At 44.2% G+C, this 20,831-nt stretch overlaps 1 protein-coding gene across 6 annotated transcripts in view; it reads right to left on the bottom strand.

Moving 5' to 3' along the window:
* MYO9B (myosin IXB) overlaps positions 1-20,465 on the bottom strand; it is an 88,200-nt gene extending 67,735 nt beyond the window's left edge. For 4 of the 6 annotated variants that reach the window (XM_089774921.1, XM_075902962.2, XM_075902964.2 and 1 more), the window contains exons 1-2: positions 20,252-20,465; positions 4,163-5,056 (exon numbers count right to left, since the gene is read on the bottom strand). In XM_089774921.1, coding sequence (XP_089631047.1) covers positions 4,163-4,999 — 837 coding nt within the window. In that variant the 5' untranslated portion in view covers positions 5,000-5,056; positions 20,252-20,465. The remainder of the gene's footprint in view (positions 1-4,162; positions 5,057-20,251) is intronic. The other 2 variants (XM_075902963.2, XM_075902965.2) reach the window with 1 other exon arrangement.
* Between the last annotated feature and the right edge of the window lie 366 nt (positions 20,466-20,831).

The following is a 20,831-nucleotide window of genomic DNA, read 5'->3' as shown; positions in this document are numbered from 1 at the left end:
TTTGGTAGTTAAGAATTCAGTTTCTGTAAGACAGAACATGTATTACAACATTCTCATTGCATTCTGTTAAACTGACAATTGACTTCAGAATTCATCACCGCACAGATTGGGAATTTGCACTAGGAAGACATCCACACTCAACTGAGACTCATAATTGGAGGAGGTACTCCAGACAGGCTTGAGTAGATGAGGGTTTCACCTGTTGCCAGAGTCATAAACAGATGCCTGAGGTACATCCTTCACATCAAATGGCAAGACTTTGTCACAAATGAGGAGCTTTGGAACACAGCAGGACAAGAACCACTTGACGTTCAAATCAAGAGAAGACAGTGGGGATGGCTAGGCCACACACTCAGAAAACCATCATCCAGCATAGTCCGTCAAGCTCTCACATGGAACTCGCAAGGAAAACACAAAAGAGGAAGACCTCTGACAACATGGAGAAGATTGAAGGACAACTGGGGTACTCCTGGAGTCAGCTAGAAGTTTTGTCTCAAGACAGAGTGAAGTGGAGGAGACTTGTAGATGACCTATGCTCCACTCGGAGTACAAAGGTTATAAAGAAGACAACTACAGACAGGACTCGAACAGTTTATTACCATGTTGTCTAACCCTCTTGTAAAAATGGGAGTTGTCTATACTTCAAACTTGCACTCCTCCCGTTGACACTCAAGCTGAACCCTTCGGGAAGTATAGGTCCTAACCCATACGCAGACCTAACCCAACTCATATTTCTTAGTTAGAGTCACAGGTGCCTTAGTAACTTCACACACAGAATGGTGCTGGCTTATTAACTGTCATGCAAGGGTTTATTTCCTCCTTTTTAGTTTCAAGCTGATCAGTAGCACCTTTCATACAAACTTGCGCTTTTCTCTGCAAGACCTTGTGGGATACAGCAGTGCTGCATTTTGTTACTTTTATTAGGACACAAACAAAGGGATTTATGAATGTACAGCCCCAGATGTGAATTTAGGCTGAATCAATGTATGATTGACAAATGCCTTTACTCATAAAAAGAAACTTTTTCATGCTTTTATTTCAGGCAAGAACGTAAACCCTTAATTTTCAATGGCATATTTTGAAATGTCATCTTCAAAATATGCCATCTCCCAAGTTAAGCTTTTAATCTTTAGTCGTATTTCTAGGTAGGCGTGGTTCTTTATGATACATCTAACATGCAAGTCTAAATCAATTTCTAAGAATGCTTGACTAAAACAACACTTGTTATTGCATACAGACAATTACCCCAAACTTCAGCAGCTAAATTTGTATTTGCATTTCTCATTCAGTTGGCACAATATAACATGTGATTTCAGGCCCTTCTATCTGATTCAATTATGCTATATCACCTCTTGCAAACTAAAATAGTTAACTGTATCAAACACGGAAGATCAGCTGATTGAAAAGTCCTGTCCACAGTGACCCCTTCCTGTTTTCTGCTCAAAATGCAAACTTGAGCTCCAGCACCAAGCAAACCTCAAATTTTACTTCTGCTTTCAAGTAGCAGAAAGCAAGGCAAAATGCTTGCATGAACTCCCTGAACTGTAAAGCATCATGGGTAAAATTTTCAAAAGCACCTAAGTGGCTGACAGAGAAAAAGGAGGAGATAAAAAAAAACACCTTATCACTGGTAGATGAATCCCTTTCACACTGGTAGATGAATCCCTTTCACAAAGTGATCACACTGAACCTCTCAGTCTTCATCTTCAAAGGAAACCTTCAAAAGATGAGTGTGGGAGCTCAAATTCGTAACTTTTCTAGGCAGAAAAATTAGGAAGTAGGCAGGCCACTCATCTGGTTTTAAAACCAAACGGTCCTGCTTTTGTAATGTCTATTCCCTGTTCAGCATGGACATAAAACCAGACCTGGGTCTTGCCCAGTATCTGACACAGGATGAAGAACACCCCGCTCCATCACCAGCATGACCCTTCACACACTAAGTGTGCGAGGTCACACCAGTGGGAATAAGGTCACCCCCCCATGGCATGACCCTGCACATACACCACATTGATAAGGATCGGGGTCACCCCCGTGCCATTCCTAGAAATACCAGACTCTCCAGTATTCTGGGTATATGTCCAAATAAAGATGCCAGATTTAATGCTTATTACCACTCTGTAACCCCAAAACACAGCTTTTGTCCAGTGCAAAGGTGTGAATTCTTGCACCTTATATTTAGCTGTGACACTCAGTAGCTGTCCCAGACCAGAAAAAGAGCTCTGTGTGAAGTCAAAAGTTTCACCAACAGAAGTCAGCCCAATAAAAGGCACTCTGATATCCACCTTATCTCTAACTGACTTGGCACACTTTTGGAAACTTTACCTCATATTCCTTTCACAGCAAAATTAAATTTAGACTCCTTCACAAATGACTGTATTAAAGCTTTTATGCATTGTTTGAATATAATCCCATGACAGTTTTAGAATCTATTCCCTCAGAATTTTTCCTGCTATTTTTCATGCTTTCATTGGTGGGTTGGCTGGAGGATCAGCTGCACCCTGTATAATTAAATTAGGATATATTTTTCTAATATAGAGTAAAAAAAAACTGAATTAATGAACCAATTGATGTTTCCCTTCTGGTTTATCTCACAGTTCTAGACTGATTTTACCCCCATATGAGACTAGTGGTTGCTGTCTTTCCTTTCACTGGAAATGGTATACAAATTATGAAAGAATTTGCTCATAACATTTATAAGTTAGATCAACGCAGCAGTGTGGGGTAGCAACAGCCCCTGTATGCAGGAGGCTCCGTGGACCCAACTGTGCCCCCTTGCTGCCTCCTACAGAGGCAGTGGGGGGGGGGTACAGGCAGAAGCCAGTGCTGGGTGGGGAGGGGGGAGCGAGCTTAAAAGCTGGGACCCCCAGCACCAGCTCTGCAGTACCCCCTGATCCTCCCACCAGGCAGCAGCATGGGGCAGGGCACGAGGGGCACGGGAGGTTGCCACAAAGCAGCCCTCTGTCCACAGGGGGTCTGAGCTCCCCACAGACAAAGGCTGCTCCATGTCCGTGGGGAGCTCGGACCCCCCGTGGACAGGGGCTGCTGCCATGGAACAGCCTCTGTCCATGGCAAGCCCAGGCTCACCACAGACAGAGGTTGGTCTGTGTGATACAGAGTAGCCTCTGTCCACAGGGAGCTTGGACCCCTCACGGACAGAGGATGTTCTGCAGCAGCCTCCCTTGCCCCTCACCTCCTCCCCTGAGCTGCTGCCTCTAATAGAGGCAGCAGCGCAGAGGGGGTGGGGGGGAGGGGAGGAGATGGCACTGTGAAGCTGGTGTGGGGGGTAACCAGCTTTTAAGCCAGCTCCCCAGTGCCAGCTCCTGCCTGCTCCCCTCCCCACCTCCCTGTAGGAGGCAGCAAGGGGGGGGGGGGGGAGAGAGAGCAAGTGGGTCCGCGGGAGCCAATACGCATAGAGAGCTGGCTTGAAAGCCAGCTCCCTGCACATATTGACTCCAACCTACCCCCCTTACCCTCCACGCGCTTGCCTCTCTATCAGATGCAGCACCACGGGGTTGGGGTAGGCAGGTGGATCTGGTGCTCATGGGGAGCTGGCTTTTAAGCTAGCTCCTCCTGGGCACCAGCTGCCACTCCCTGCTGCCTCTGATACAGAAGCGGGGGTGGGGGGGAGAGGAGGGGAATGCGTATCAGTTAATCGTGTAGTTGTCTGCACAATGACAGCCGTAGTACCCAGGGTTCGTTCTGGCTGCCGCTGCTGGAGTGCCAATAGATTCCTGGGCTCTGGCTAGCAACAAAGCTTGATTGTTAACTTTAATGGTAAGACTGATGCTTATTGGTTAACTAGTTAAAACTTTACATCCTTACTCTGGCTGTGAAAATATAACCAATCAAAAGTGACATCTTTGAAGATAAGAATGTAACTTAGAAAGCCAAACCAGAGAAATAGCCTATGTCAAAGGAGTACTAAATAGTCTATTTCATTTATATGGAAAGTTAGTTACAAGGAAAGTTGAGACTAGAGATTAAAAAACAAAAATAATTTTAAAAATCAGTCTTGAAAGAAGCAGACCAACAGAGACAGACTTTCAACACCTCTGCAGAAGAAATGCCTTCAAAATCCCCCCTAAAAATGGCACATACCAGTGATTATTTGGAAAGTTTTTAGGAAGGTAAGTGTGCAAAGAAAAGTTTCAGCTAAGTTTACCTCCAGTACTGGTCCAGCTCCCAAAATAGTTCTCTCGACACCACTTGCGTACCCCTTCTGACTCAGTGCGGTGAGGCAATGAATTAAAAAATTTGTACTTTGAGTTTTTCCAGATCCACTTTCACCTGAAATGACTATGCACTGGTTGACATGTTTTTTCAGCATCGTGTGATAAGCCACATCAGCGATGGCAAAAATATGAGGCTCCAGTTTTCCAAGCTGATGATTCTCGTACATCTTGACGTATTTGGGGTTATAAATGGGCAAGAATTTGAAGGGGTTGACAGCAATCAGAATGCTTCCTGCATAGGTATAAATCTTGTGTTTTAGAAAGCGGCGTTTGAGATTCTCTAGGAGTGTCATTTCTGTTAAATTGGAGAGATTGCATAAGTCATCCAACTCTTCCTGATGCCATGGAAGAAAACCCCTTTCAACCAACCGTCGAGCATCCTTCTCTTTAGACCCCAGTTGCATATGGACGTATTTGATGGCCCCATCAGCGTCTCTTTCTTGCAAAAGAAAATAGTAGCCATCGTTTTGTGGGTGCTCATCCTGAGCACGGCGAGGCCAGAGCAAAACCCTATGAACAGGAGAATCATGCAAATCAAGTACCCATTCCTCACCTCCCGACTCTTTCACCTCCACAAGCACATAATGCTTTGAGACATCCAAGTTCAAAATATGGATCACATCCTTGATTACATCTGAAGTGGTGCTGTCCTTAGTTGCAGTCACTCTGCAGCAGGAGGCGCTTTCTGACGCGAGCCGGGGGTAAATATGAAGATTATAGGCCGCCTCCTCCTGGCAAGCTGCACTGCCAGCATCTTTTAAACTCATTCTGCCCCCAACCTGGCTTCAGCATACCGCCCCAGCTTGTTGCTCAGTGCCAGTCATCTGCAAAAGGAGAATGACAAGAGTCAAACGTTAAGAGGTATCCTCTCCCACACGTTTCCGCGAAATACAAATGCAACTGAACCACAATATAAAAAGTTATCTGAAAGGTACGGTGGAGTTATTGCACAGACTAAGTAAGGCGTTTTCCTGAACGTGAGTGATGTTATATCAAACCGAAATGGCCCATTTTTACTCTGGATCTCTCACTGGAACGGTTTGCTTTGGGAATGAAACTCAGGTGGCAGAAACTGCTCCTGATGGTCTGAATTTTTCTCAGGAACGCAGTGTCTATTCCTTTTGTAACACACACCACCATTATTGGGAACAGATGTAATTTAGAGCTCATTTCATTGCTCTCAATCCACCACCACATCCTTGGGGCCCAAAAGGTATATTTTTGCTTTTCCTATTTGAGGATGATACACTAAAATTAGTCTAAATTGTAGGGATGTGAAGGATTAGTCGACTAGGCACTAGCTCCCCCTCCTCCGCTGCCTCTATCAGAAGTAGCAAGGGAGAGGAAAGGGGAGTATTTCAAAGCGACAGCACTGCATGGAGCCTTGGACCAGCTGGGGGCCCCCACTTTGGAGAATGGGAAACTTCATTTCTCTGCAAAGGAGTTTGAAACATTTTATGTTACATAATTTTTTTAGATTGTGTTCAGTTCAGGCTTATCGAATGGGAGACCGAACGCGTCACAAACAGTGGGACAACTAACGGCACTTCTCTGGTTAACCGTATGGTCACTGTCAGAACGGTTTCTTATTCTACACAGAAATTAAGGCTGCTTTACAGATGATTCAGAGAGTCCCATCCATTTCTGAAATCTATAATTATCACTGATTTTTGATTTGTGGCACACACTCACCCACAAAGGTGAAAGGGCTATGTCCACACTTGAAGCATTGCATCAGCGCAGCCGTACCGGTGCAGCTGAGCCACTGTAGCACTGTAAGGGAGATGCTCCAAACCAACAGGAGAAAGCTGTCAGAGTGTCAATCCACACTCCGTGAGAGACCGTAGCTACACTGCAGAAAGCCAAAAGCCTTGAAGGGGCCCTGGAATTATTCATGGAAAAGAGGACCCAAAAAACCCACTGAGGCTACAGAAGACGAAGAGTGACCACTTCACCTTCTCCCTCAGCCAGGCAGTTTGGGGTGGGGGGTACTCAGAGACCCCTCCCCCCAAATCACAGAATTCCAGCTCTCTTCTAGCAGCGAGAAATTTTAGATGCTTACTAGCCAGAAACCAGTATGAAAGATGGACTCAAGCAGAGTCCAGAGGCAGCATTCCCATAGAAACCTCGGCACCCTTGTCCTTCCCAGCTGCTGAGAGTGGCTGGAGGCTGCTTTTCTTACCCTAGGCATTTACCTTGTTGACAAAGCGCACCTAACCTCATCCGCTAGCTAATACAAAGGGCCGTCTGGTACAGTTTTCACTCATCCATCACGTTATCTGCTGGGGGAAATGGAACACTAGACGTCTCAGATCTGCTCATGGAAGACAAGGGGCTCAGTATAACATAAAACACCGCTTGTTTAGAGGACAGCCGGTGGTCTCGACTCAGGAGATTTCCAAGACTGAGAAACAGGAAAAAGTAGTATTTTATTTCTCATCCTGGGGAAAGCAGATCACTGACAAAGCAACATGGCAGATGGTAGACATCAACCTGAAAGTATTTATGCTAGACACATGCAGTCATCTCACACATCTGCGTTAGGGGAGATCAAACAGACAAAGCAGCTCTCTTTCCTCACTGGGATGCCCAGAGTCTTCAGTGAAAAGAACATGCTGCAACATGATTTCTACATACATTCACTGCGGGAGAAAATAGGAAGAGTCACCATAATGGTTGCTTCACTTCAACCCAAATATGAAATCCAGATGCGGTTTGCTTTACTTTAACACTGATGAATTTTCAGAAGCCCTCTTCCTCTCAGTGCAACAGCCACCTCCTGTAAAATACTGATTGATGTTAAAAGCTATTTTAATATTAAAGGCTGGGATTTTCAAAGGACTCTAAGGGAATTAGGTACCCAGCTGCCACTGAACTCCTTTTGAACTGAGTCGCCTTTGAAAAAGCTGAATGAAATTATTCAGTACAGTAGTTTCTTTGCTGGAAGATGACCAAAGTCATTCAAACTAAAGTTTTAAAGTTCACTTAAGAGCAGCGTGAAATTCAATGTTGCAATAATTGGCTCAAAATACAAACAGGAGGAAAACCTCAATGCAGTGTCATACAATTTGAAACTTTAAAGCATATTAATTGTTAGGCCTAATTAGCCTGGTATTGCCCTTTTAAAAAGTTAAATTAGTCTCATGAAACCGTAGCCCTAAGCAAAGCAGAAATGAACATGGGTGCTTTGAAGTGAAGTTCCTCCCTTCCACCCGGTAATCCCCAAGACTGCATCCCGGGAGACAAGGTGCCACGGGCAGAGAGGGTGGGCAGCTGGGGATGCCCCGCAGGCAAGGACATTGAGACCCCTGACCTAGTGGCTGAAATACACTTATCTTGAGATAAACATTTAAAAATCACTCAAACAGGAGAAATGAAAACACTTTCAAAAAGACTAGGTCTCGGGCCAAGAGGAGATATACCCTAGAGCTCTATGAGACCCAGCAAGGGGTTTGGCGGACTTTTTTCATATTGCGCTCAATGACCGCTCCAAGGATTCCCCAAAAAGATAGACCTTTTTTGAACAGTGGTGGATCTTTTGGAACATGCTTTAGACTAGGTAGAAACCAATCAAAACTACTCAGGCAAACGTTATTTAAAAATTATACCTAAATTTGCTTTTAACAGCTTTATAAGCTGGTTCAATCATTCATCGCTTCAGTGTAAACAGGGTCCTAAAGAATGCACAAAACTGAAGTCAAATGCAGTAGAAACACTGGACACAGAGGAAAATTAGACTCTTAAGATGAATGCGTGTTGTCACAGATTGCTGCTGGAATTTCAGAAGGAAAGAGCATGTCTTAGAAGCCCGTTGGAGTCCATTACAGAAGTGAGTTCATGAACTACTAGATCTGTAGGCTCATACAAAAGAAATTAACCACAGATTTTCACATAAAATTTCCTTCCTCCTCTTTCCATTTCCTTATTGATTTAAAGTAGGACATTTGCCACTTGATCTGACAATGTTTCTGTTTGTATTACAGTGACACTGAAGGAGCCCTACTTATGAATCAGGGCTTCGTCACACAAGGTGCTATGAAACGGAACAAAAAGTCCCTGCCTCAAAGAGCTGAAAATGTAATTATATGACAAGAAACAACAAATGGATACAGTTAGGGGGTACAAAAAAAAACAATGAGACAATGTTGGTCACTTATTACAGCACCAGCATAGTCACGGGAGAATTTTAAGGAATGATTTGAAGAGGCAATTCTGTGGAGGTTTATAGGGAGCACATCAAAAGCCTGATGGAGTATGGGAAAGCGTATGAAAGATGCTTGTCTGAAAAGTTAGCAAGTAGGCAATGCAGGTTGACATCATGGGCCAATAACTGGCTTTAGTTTTAGACCTCAAATCTAGTCGTTCTTCTTTCCTTTCCTTTCAAAGTGTTAATTCAAATAAAGCCCAGCAACATTAAAACTATTAATTTAAACAGCAGTTAGCCCTCTCTCATCTTCAAAACACCGTATAAAAAATATTAATCCTCCCAAAGCTATGAGGCAGGTATTTCCCTCATCTTATAGACGAAGAAGCTAATACAGAGATAATCAAGTGTCTCTGTCATTGGCGAAGACAAGGTTAGACCTAAGCTGTCCTTAGTTCAGTGCTTCCCAATTGGTGCTCCGTGGAACCCCAGGGTTCTGCAAAACGAAAGTAAGGGTTCCACAAGAACGCGACATTGCCCCGCCCCCTCTTAAAGAGAGAGTATTTTGCAGGTTTTTTTGCTCAACTAATTCTGGTGGGGCTTTTTTTTTTTTGGGGGGGGGGGGGAGGCTTGCCAAATTTTACTCTGGGAACCCTAGGGATTCCTTGAAATTATTTTAAGCTGAAAAGGGTTCCGTGGCCAAATAAAATCAGGAAACACTGCTTAGCTCCTCTCCACCAGACTGCTGCCTCTGCAGACATGAATAGAGGAGCAGCAACATGGGCTCAGTGTGCTGCAAAGGAGTACACAAAGCACAGCTCACTATTATTAGCACAACCTGAAATACTATTATAAATGCTGCACTTGCATCATCTCTATCTCTTCTCCCAATATTTTGGGCAAGTACTTTCAGGCTTCAGAAAGTAGGGATGCAAAAAGGTAACGGGGTTGTGCGTAAGCATTAGGCTTACTGGCATGCTTACCCGGTAACCAGTTAACTGGGCCAGCTGAAGCAGACACCTTCACCTCCCCACCCCGCCAAAGTTGGAGCAGGTTGGCCAGGATGGGATCTTGGCTGCAATGGCCCCTGCCTGCAGCAGCATCTGCTATGCCTTGCTGGTGGGATCCCAGAGGCAGAGGGAATTCTGTACTGGTGGGACCCCTTTGACTATATAATATATAGAGCAGGGGTGGCCAACCTATTACAGACAAAGAGCCAAAATAATGGTGGATAAATCGCAAAGAGCCAAAGGAAAGAAGTTGTTGAGAAGGGGGAAAAAAAACCGATGGCCTTTTAAGAGCTGCGCGTGGCCCAAGCAGGCTTCCATCGGCCGCAGCATCAAATCTCGCTGCCCCAAGCAGCGCCCTGACCAGACAAGGAAAAAAGGTCAGAGCAGGGGAACACAGAACAGCCCCGGGTGCCGCAATTTTTCTTTTGAAGAGCTGCATGAGGCTCGTGAGCCACCCCTGATATAGAGTATGAACAGAAAAGTATCACTAATATAATCAGTCTATCAAGGAGCACTGCTTAACTCAATATCGTTTTTATGCGAAGTACATGCACATTGCTCAGCACTAAGTATACTGAAGATTTCCCACACTATAACCTAATTAACATGGGAGTGTCTCATTCACAGAAGAAGGGAGTAGTTGCCATTTACCTCACTGGAGAAGAACAACCTCCCAGAACACCAATCAATCATTTCCTTTGGGTGAAGGAGAGGGGAAGCAACATGCTTTAATTTTACTAAGTGATTAGCATGAACTTTTTCAATTATATTCTTGCAAAGACAACCTGAAGAGGAAGACACGAGTGGGGAAACTGCGCGATCAAGCAATTTTCAACGAGTAGTTCTGTAAATAATTTCAAACTGTTCTTGAGCCTCAATAATATCAGTTACATTTTGGAAAATGCATAAGCACCCACACTGTATTTTGCAATCTGGTAAACTACTGGAAAACAAGACAGTGCCCCAGCCAACACAGGGTAGCTTTTTAGTTTAAATAAGGCCATAATTTGAAACTGCATATTTATCCAGTGAATCATACTGAAGCTAAAAAGGGAAAGCTGTCATTACAACAAAAATGTGCAGGAATAACTGTTCATATATTTCAGTTCTTTCCATTTTCATGAACACTTGGACTGCCACATACTTAGGACCCTAAGTCTTCCATTTTAATTTCTGGGAAGAATAAAATATATCTGTGTTTATTACAACAAAAATAGGCGAAAAAATCATGCAAAAAGCTTAATTTTCTGTGTGTGTGTGTGTGTGTGTGTGTGTGTGTGTGTATATATATATATATATATATGTATGTTTATTTTAGTGGATTGAAGGATGGGGGGGGGGGGGGGGGAGTATTCCACAGATTAAAGCAATTCAGCATGGTTTGCTGCAGAACTAAATCAGAACTCAAAACCGTGCCACCTCTGAGTTTAAGAAAACAATGCATCTCTAATCCCCAAATGTAACTTTTCATTTGAATAAACAGTTTACTATTGCAGAAGTAGAATTATCAGCCTATAAATATTTACATGTAATAATTGGATCATGCCATTTATAGCATATACACTCAACTTCCTCCTTCCTCCTATTTGTTTTTAGAAAACTTTCAAATAGTTTCCTTATGCTCTGAAACTTATTCTGACACAGATTTTAATTTTCTTCCTATTTTAGTGTGTCAAATATTTAAACTGTTAGCGGCTAATGTGTACTTGAAATGTGTACATGGTGGGTGTGAGATTCATCATTACATTCAGATGTGCATGTACTTCAGAGACTGTGTGCATGTTTATTGTGTGCATCTTCTAATCTAGATTAATACATAGCCTTATTTCAACTGGAAGCTTTGCATATCCACACAGCCTTGTGGATTATCTGGAATGTATACTGCATGCAATGTACTTTATTTTCCCAATAAAAGTTACTTGAATGACACAAAAATAGGGTGAAGTATCAGAAAAAAATGACACTTATTGTAAAACCTGGGATTTACCCTCTCCCCCCAGTAAAAATCAGTTTATATTGAAAATGACGCCACTTACTCATGCTATACAGTTTCAAAGATGCAAGATTTTATTTTGGCAAAGCTCATTGTCATGTATTTTTCAACATGAAAACAACAACAATACATGGCTGATCTCTAAAGTCAAATACTGTTCAGTAATATTTAATTCAAACAACAAGCATCAGACTTTTACAAGATACTAGTGTCTCCAAGTAATATGATGCAATTTTCAAGTATTTCTTTGCTTCAGAAATATGTAATTATTGACTAATTAGTAGGAGCGCTGTTATTTAAACTGAAAAGGTTTAAATTCCTTAAATTAAAACTGAGCTTCCCAAACTTGTATCGCTACTTTCAATAGAAAGAAATGTGAATTCTCTTGCAAATGTTCATATTACATTCGGCTGCCCACTGAGAAGTCTAAGCCTCTTGCAATCCTTTCTGGATATTTTACAGGCAATGTAAGATTGTACTGGATTCACTAGAACTTTATTTGATATTCTCATAGTTATAATTTCCCACGTCAGTTAATCCTGAATCTAACACCATCATCTGAAGAAGTGGGTTGTACCCACAAAAGCTCATGACATCGTTTACATGTTGTGTTAGCCACCAAGGTGCCGCAGAACTATTGGTTGCTTTTTAAGTTTCATCATAAAGAAGTGTACGAATAGCTAAACAACCTCATTACATTTTTCTTAGCTCTTGTAATCAAGGAAACCAAGGGACAATGAGTCTCTGCCATGGGTTTCCTAACACAGAACACGCTGGAATCTAGTAGAGGAGGCTGCAAAGAGAAAGGAAGCAAGCATGGTCCTTACTCACCCTATCCCCACCCAACCTCTGCTTTGCTGCTCAGTGCTGCATAAGGCAAAGGAGGTTTTCCACACCCTCTCAACCACCGGCTCTGCGGCTTACTGTGCCTCAAGCCCCTGCATCACAACCCCATTCTGCCCATGCCACAAAGTCCCTACAAACCACATAAAATGCAAACATCCAATTCTTCTCACTCATACTCAGATGCACAGCTTAGTTTAGTTCTGAATTCAAGAAAAATTAAGATGCCTTAATGGACCTAATTTGAGGTAAAAAACCTATACTGCAGAGATGGGGAATCTTTTTTGGGTTAAAAATTCAGTCCGGGGTTGCACAAAAGCAAGAAGCAAAACAAACAAAAAAAACCCTCACTCACATGGTACCAGTCTGAAAAACAGAAAGATACTCCTCAAATTCCCCTCACACACCAGAGCTGAGGGTGGCCCAAGCTAGGAAATTTTGTCGTCTCCCCCCCACAGGCTCCAGAGTGAGGCCAATATGAGGTGTTCAGTGTGTGGGAGGGGACTGCCAGGAAGCAGGCTTGGGGTATGAAGTCTGGGGAAGTGGGAGGGTGCAGGAGTGGGTATGGGGCTGGTAGGTCTGGAAGGATATTAGGGTCCAGGACTGGGCTGGGGATTGGGAGTGGAGGTCTGGGTGGGAGGTAGGGTACAGGAGTAGAGAGGGGTGCAGCAATGGGCTGTGAGTGGGAGGGCTGGGTGGGAAGTAGGGTGTAGAGGCAGGAAGGGGGAAGAACGGGCTGAGGGTGGGGGGGTCTGGGAAGGAGGGGTACGAGGTCTGGATAATGGGGGGCGCTTACCTGCGCAGCCCCCTGGGGATGCACATGGCTCTGTGTACCCCGCCACTCCCAGACACTGCCCCCTGCTGCTCCTACTGGCCGGAATTTCCCCAGCCTAGGAGAGTGGGAGAGGGAGCAGCAGCTCGGAGAGCTGCTTCCTTCCCACGCCAGGCAGAGCCCGTGGATCAGATCCAGACCCAGCTTGCCTGATGCTTCCCATTAGGCTTGGGGTTCCACTCCCCTGCAGCAGGGAGTCGGTGCTGGCACTGCAGCCCTGCAGAGGTGGGGGGGTTGCAGGGCGGGAGCATCCTCTACAGCTCCCCGATGCTAGGGGGAGGAGCCTTAAGCTTTGGTGGCACAGGTTCCCCACCCCTGCTATACTTTATTATAAGATACATTAATCCGGTATCAGCATGAAGGCTACAGTGCTTAGTGAGAAATAAGATGCGTGTGATTGTATGGTGGAAGTGAAATGATCTTAGCTGTGGAGGAAGAGTCAAAGTTTGTTTGGATATGATCGGGGTTGTGAGGCAAGGGCTGGATGTCACTGCTGTCTTACTTGATGATTTTCTTAAGAAAAGAAGAATGGTCACACTAGGTCAGAAACAAAAGTCCATCTAGACAAGCGTCCTGTTTTCTGACAGTGGCCAATGTCAGATGATTTAGAATGAACAGAACAGGACAATCAGAGTGATCCATTCTATCGTCTGGACTCAGCTTCTGGCAGTCAAAGGCTCTTAGAGACAGGATGGGAGTAAAGCCCTGACCATCTTGGTTAGCAGCCTCCACGAACACACTCTAGTAATACTGCCTATTATTTATTAGGTGACTTCTGTTCTTGTAGATATCATCATGAGCTTTTTAGGCACAACCCATTTCTTCAGAATTGTGTTTTGCCCGCAAAAGCTCGTGATATTATCTACAGATTTTTCGGTTAGTCTCTAAGCTGATATTGGACCATTGTTGTTTTTTAAGTTTGGGGAGTTTTTTAGTTACAGACTAACATAGCTACCTCCTCAGACTCCGTTCTTGTGTTATGGGAAGGGGTAAATAATTCTTCCCCAGACCACAGATAATTTTAAAGATGTCTCTTAGACCATATCTCCATTTGGTTGTTTCTTTTCCAAACTGAACAGTCCCAGTCTTTTTAATCTCCTCATATGGATGCTGTTCCATAGCCTTAACCATTGTTTTGCCCTTCTCTGAACTTTTTCCCAATTCTAAATGTATTTGTTATGAGACAAGGTGACCAAAACTACATGCAGCATTCAAGGAATGGGTGAACCATGGATTTATAGTGGCATGATGACATTTTTCTGTCTCATTATCTAGTTCCTTCCTAACGGTTATTAGTATTATTATTTCCAATGTGCAGTACTTTGCATTTATCAACACTGAATTTCATTTGCCATTTTGTTGCCCAATCCACCAGTTTTGCGAGATCCCTTTGTAACTCTTTACAGTTTGAATCTGAGTGAGTTAGCATCTGCAAACACTGACATCTCATTTTTACCCTCTTTTCCAGATCATTTAGGAATATGTTAAACAGCACTATTCACAGTACAGATCCGTGGTGGCCCTTCCTGTTTATCTCACTTATGAAAACTGATCATTTCTCCCTTTTTTTTTTAATCTTTTAATTGGTTATTGATACATGAGAGGACCTTCCCTCTTATCCTAGGACAGCCTACTTTGCTTAAGAGTTAGTGATGGACCTTGCCAAAGACATTCTGAAAGTACTCTATACCCACTGGACGACCTTGTCCACATGTCTACTGGCTCCCCTCAATGAATTCTAATAGGTTAATGAAGCAGGATTTCCCTTTACAAAAGCCATGTTGACTCTCCCTCAGTTCTTTATAATAAATTAGTAATACAGTACTCTTAGGCCCCAGCTTCCTGAAAGAGGCTGGGTACTACAGTTATGTGAATTCTCATTGGTGTAAGATACTTTATCTAAGTTTTATGTGGGTTTCAAAATAATGTATTCAGCCAGACCATAATCTAGGCAAATCTGAAACAGTTTTACAAACACTGTGCTGATAAGGACCATTGCACTTTGAAGTAGTAGAGCATATTATCTCTCCAAAGATCAGCATCATGTTACCAAATGAAGCTCAATATTGTATATGGTAGCATAGTAAAGCCCAAGTAAATCCAATTCTACATGCTCTACTTCATTATTAAAAAGGCACTTGATATGATCAGTGAACAGAAAAGCACAAAGAGAAATTTACCTCAGTGAGGAGGCAAGTAAAGTCACAGACCAAAACAAATATTCTACTAAGAGTGGGTTATGAAAGAGTTATTTCATTAGTTTTTATACAAAGAAGAAATTTACATTTGGTGCCTGGGAGCTTCCACTTTGACTCACTCGCTCTGCTTGATACAGGGGACTGGAAAGTTTTCAAACTACTTTTTTTTTTAAATGCTTATATTTGCAAATTGCATACTGGTAATATCAGGCCTTGAAGGCTAGTTCTTGCAGCTAAAGTTCAAAGCACCCAAGAAATAGAGTACCCAAGTCTATTTTAAATGTACACTTTCTTTGTACCCTACACCCACCATTGATAACATGCATCTCTTCATAAATGAGAATCACACAAATGTTCTATTGAAGGAGTACTAGACACTATTCTTAAATTACAGTTTCTTAACTGTAGGAATCTCTAGTTATATAGGTAGCACCATACTAACAGTGTAAAGGACATTAATCTATTTTAATACCAAAAAGAAATTATACACAGACATGAAGTGTCTAGTTAAAAACAGTTTAAATAATATCAAGTTAGAGGCTTTTTTACAATCTTTTAAGTACCTAGAAGTAACTGTTACATATTCTGTATAATCCCAAGGAGAATACTTTGATCAGTTTATATATAAACATCAACTATACCTTACTGAATGAATGCCAGTTCTCACTGTTAGTATTGAAGTCTGAGACACTAAACCAATTTTAAAGAGAAAAATGTGGTATTTTGGATTTAAAGCTGAGCACATTTTCTATTTTGGACATAAGCAATCTACCTGAAGAAATTCTTAGCATGTTATTTAAAAAATTCACACACTTTCCACCCCATAAGTGTGTAAAAACAAATACCAAATCCTGGGATCTTGAAATAACATCCGTTAAAAGTTATCAAGAGTTGAGACAACCAAGATTACATGTTTAAGGGATTTTTCCTTTCAGAATTCCTAAGATATGAGAAACAAGACATTTGTCCCTCCAACTAATAGCAGTTTGGAAGAGCTAGGTTATAAGCATGAGTCACACAGTTTATTCATACATCAGATAGTTCAACAAATCTGTTGTTGAATCACACTGTTTGTCAGGAAACTCAGTTTGTAAAAGGGATGTAAAATCCCATGTAATCTGTTAACTGATTAAATTATAAATTTAACCGATTAACCGCCCACCACGCTGCAGCTGGGGGGGACACGGGAACAGCCCCCACTGACAGCACAGGGGGCCTAACTGCGATGGAGCAGCCCCTCACCCAAAGCTCACCACAAGCTGCTCTAGGAAGGCCAGGCAGGATTCACCGGGCGCTGGTTAACTTGGTAAACATGCCGGTAAAGTTAAACCTTAACATCCCTAGTTTGTAAGATGTTTCAATTATGGATAGATCTCATTTAAATTTTTCATCAGCTGCATTTACAGTTTCTAAATTATTCAGCTGTACAAACTTGTTAAGTTCCACAGTAAAACTGGAATAGAGACCAAGGAACTCCCCTATTCCTATGCTGGGTAGAGCATCTGAGTTTTTGGGCTGCCCCATTTCACTGATATAAAACATAACTAAGTCAACTTCTGGGAGAAAGCTCTTTGTTAAGCCAGTCAGTCATTCTCAAGGGCAGCAAGAAAGCATGGTTCAACCTGATACAGTGAGGAAACAAAGCAGAACAATTCTAGTGCATAACACTGTGGGCTCTCCTATGCTTGGAATTAAGCCTGAGCAGCAAAACTTAAAATATAGAGGAATAGAGCAAGAAGGGAACACGCTGGTGCAGCAACAGCATGATACATAATTGCTTGATAATAAATAATAAAAGGAGCTCCTACATTGACTCAAGTGAAAATCAGCTCCTCCATCACCAAAGTTTGAGTACAGAAGTGAGTGTCTAGTGCAAAAGGAAAGTATTTAAATATGGGGAGCTAATTAATAATTCCACCACCACCACCACTCCCTACTTTTATATAGTACTATATATCAGTAAAGCTCAGAAAGGTGGCCAGTATCATTACTCCCCATTTACAGATGGTACAACTGAGGCACAGATGGGGGAAGTGACTTGCCCAAAGTTACCTAGCAATCCAGACATCTGGGAAAAGGACCTAGGTCTCTTAAGTCTCCATCTTCTATAGCAACTGCCAGAGTCAATGGAATGGTAAAAATTAATGTGGATTACTGCATAGGCATAACAAGAGAAGAGCTGATAAATTGAAATGAAGCCATTGCTTTTATTTATGTCTATTATTCATTCAGTTACGCTGCAACCAGATGTGATGATATGTTGTTGTGTATGTCACGCCCAGTTAGAGTAACTGAATGTACTGCTTTTCTTAAGGCAAGGAAATGTTACAACTTTGCAATATTAGACATGCTATTCTATATAAATTATAGATAATAGCATTATTCGGTTTTAAAGGGAAAAAGTCAAAACTTTTGAAGAAGAATCTTTTTAGGCAAATAAGTATATATACTGTATAATGCTCCACAAATTGAATTTTGGGGAGAATTATAATCACAGACATCTTGTTTTTTCTATATAAATCTGTTTCTAATGAGATCCAACATAAAGAAGCCAAAGGTCTACTGAAGTTAACAGATGTGTGCATATTCATGTATTAATTGGAATGTAGGGGTTGCTTCATGACAATTTTAGGACAACATCTCCTGCTGGCCCAATAACAGGTCTAAAATCTCTGAGGCTTCTAAATACTTATCTGCAAATAGGCAAATAGGAAAAAAGGCAAACTGATATTAATCCACTCAGAAGTGCTGGGCAGGGAGGGTGCTGATGTCAACATCATTGAAAACCCGATCATGTAAGAGGCTAAGACCACCTTCGATATCTCTTGCTACACTGTCACCATCTTACAGAAAATGGACATGTGCAATTGTAGAACTGTTGGAGGTATTGCTTATTTCCCACCAAATTTAGAAATTCTACATTGTGAGTTCATGATGCTTATAAGTGGAACTGGCTATGATATGGATATTAATCCGCAAATCTTTTTCAAGTCAAAATAAAGAAAGCTAGAAAAAAAAATGTGTACTTCCTAGCTTTAAGATGCATCAGGCAACCTGTGCAATAGACAGGCATATAGTACCCCCTGCTCACTGGTCCAGTTGTAGGGCAGAGAACACCCACAATCACACCTTGACTCCCAATCACACCTTGACTCCCAAAGTCCATGCATCACAATGGCTCGGGAAATAGATATGAGCGGGGATACCAAACTCCGCTGCCAAAAACGGTTCCAGCAAACTCTGAAGAACTTTATCTGACAATTCGGGCAACCAGAGTGTCTTCTCCTCCCTAACCTCCCAAATCCCAGTGCAGGTCTTGCCCATATCTGAAAAGGCTTGAAGCTACAGATACCCTTATGTATTTATAGAGGCTCTGACTCAACCCATCTTCCTTTCTATGACTCTTCTCCAAGGATATCAATGTGTAGTCGAGTATACAATTAACTGATACATTTAGGCTTGTCAGTTAATCTTATATTACTACTCTATATTAGAGGCAGCAAGCGGGGGGGGGGGAGAGTGGGACCCTCTGCTGTAGGGAGCTAGAGCCGCATGCCCTCTCCTACCCCAGCACTGCTGCCTCTGACAGAGAGGCAGCAACATGAGGAAGTGAGGGGGGGCATGCGGGAGCCAGCACACGTGGGAAGCCGGCTTTCAAGCCAGATCCCCACATGTATGGGCTCCTGTGGCAATGCTTGGCACCACTCCTGGGGACTATCAAACAGTCATGTAACTGATAATATTTTGTGCAGTTACACTATTCAATTAATTGCTATCTAACATCCCTATTCTCCTCCTCCCCCCATCATCCTCTGTATTAGGGATATTAAATATCGGTTAATTGAATAGTCAAGTAATCTCATGGATTCTTATCGGTTACTTAACTATTCTATAGTCCCTGGGGGCAGGGCTGGCAGTCAGTACAATCCGGCTCCACTCCTGAGGAGCCCCCTGCCACTCCGCACTGCTGCCTCTCATACAGAGGCAGGATGCCAGGCAGTAACTGGTCCGCAAGGGGAGCAAGTTTAAAAACCAGCTCCCCTCGCAGACCGTGCTGCCTCTGATACAGGAGTGACAGCAGCCCCTGTCTGGGGGGTGTCTGAGTTTCTGGATCCAGCATGAGCTGGAATTGAGCTGGGCTGCCTGCCCACCTAATACATTTTAAATGCAGAGCCACAGCGGGGATAGGTCTCAGGCCAGGACTGACACAGGCTCCTGCTCAGCCTACTAAAAAATTGGGTGGTGGAGGGGGATGCATGTGGTCTATAGCATTAACTAGATAACTTATTGGTTTATCAACTACACTATTACATCCCTACCCTAGATGACGCTCCTCATGACACACGTCAGTTCTCCATTACCCTCTCAGGCAGCAATTCCCATCTGAAGAAATCTATCAACTTTACTGACCCCTCCCCCCCATCCTGCCTCCCTTCTCCCCACATCCTTCCCCAATTGCCCCAGGCGCCCTCTTCCTCAACCAGCCCCTTTCTCCCCACACTCTCCCCCAACCAACCCCCTTTTCCTCACACACACGCCCCCCCCCCCCCAGGCTTCCCCTCAACTAGCCCCGCTTCTTCCCGTGCCCTCCCCCAATCGCCCCGGGCACCCCCTCCCTCCAACCATCCTCCTCCTCCCCCCAACCAACTCCCTTTTCCTCCCCCCCACACCCTAGCCCTACTTCTCCCCCTCCCCCCACCAGCCCCCACTCTCTCCCCCTCCCCCCAACCAGTCCCCTTCTCCCCCAACCAGCCCCCACTCTCTCCCCCTCCCCCCACCAGCCCCCACTCTCTTCCCCCTCCCCCCAACCAGTCCCCTTCTCCCCCCACCAGCCCCCACTCTCTCCCCCTCCCCTCCACCAGCCCCCACTCTCTCCCCCTCCCCCCAACCAGTCCCCTTCTCCCCCAACCAGCCCCCACTCTCTCCCCCTCCCCCCCACCCCCACCAGCCCCCACTCTCTCCCCCTCCCCCCCACCAGCCCCCTTTCCCGCTCACCCACCGAAGGGCAAGGCCCCGCTCTCCATCGCGTTGCTGAGGCGGCGCGGGCCAGCCGATCACTCCCAGCCCTGCGGCGGCCCCCTCCGCTCGCCCGCCGAGGCCCCGCTCACTTCCGCATTTGGGGGGGCGGGGAAGGCGGAGAGACAAGGCGCTGCGGGTCTAAGCCTGCAGGGCTCCAGAGCCGCTCGCGCGCGCCTGCGCGAGGGAGCCCCCGCGCACGCGCCCTGCCAGCCTGCCGGGGCGCGTGAGCGTGTCTGGCTGCTCGGGGAGGATGCGGGCAGCCGGCGGCTGCAAGGGGGGGGGGGGGTGGCAGCTGCCGCCAGGGTGACTCAATCGATCCCAGTCCAGAGCGTTTAGACGCCAACCGTGTGTTTATTTAGGTAGTGATGAAGATGCAGGATCTGCTCTGCATAGCGGTCTCCTTTTCCAGGGAGGCGGGTGCCCTTGGTTTTCTAGACCCCGGAGCAATGTCTCTGCTCCCGCCGTAGCTGGCAAGCTCAGAGACCATTGCGGGGACCTCTTCAGGCCACAGGGGCCAGCAACGAAAAATTCACTGCTCCAGCCCTCTTTGCTGCTCCAGA

The sequence above is a fragment of the Pelodiscus sinensis genome, chromosome 32 (genome assembly GCF_052426305.1).
Source record: "Pelodiscus sinensis isolate ZL-2025 chromosome 32, ASM5242630v1, whole genome shotgun sequence".
Taxonomy (NCBI): Eukaryota; Metazoa; Chordata; order Testudines; family Trionychidae; genus Pelodiscus; species Pelodiscus sinensis.
This window is presented reverse-complemented; position numbering and strand designations above follow the sequence as displayed.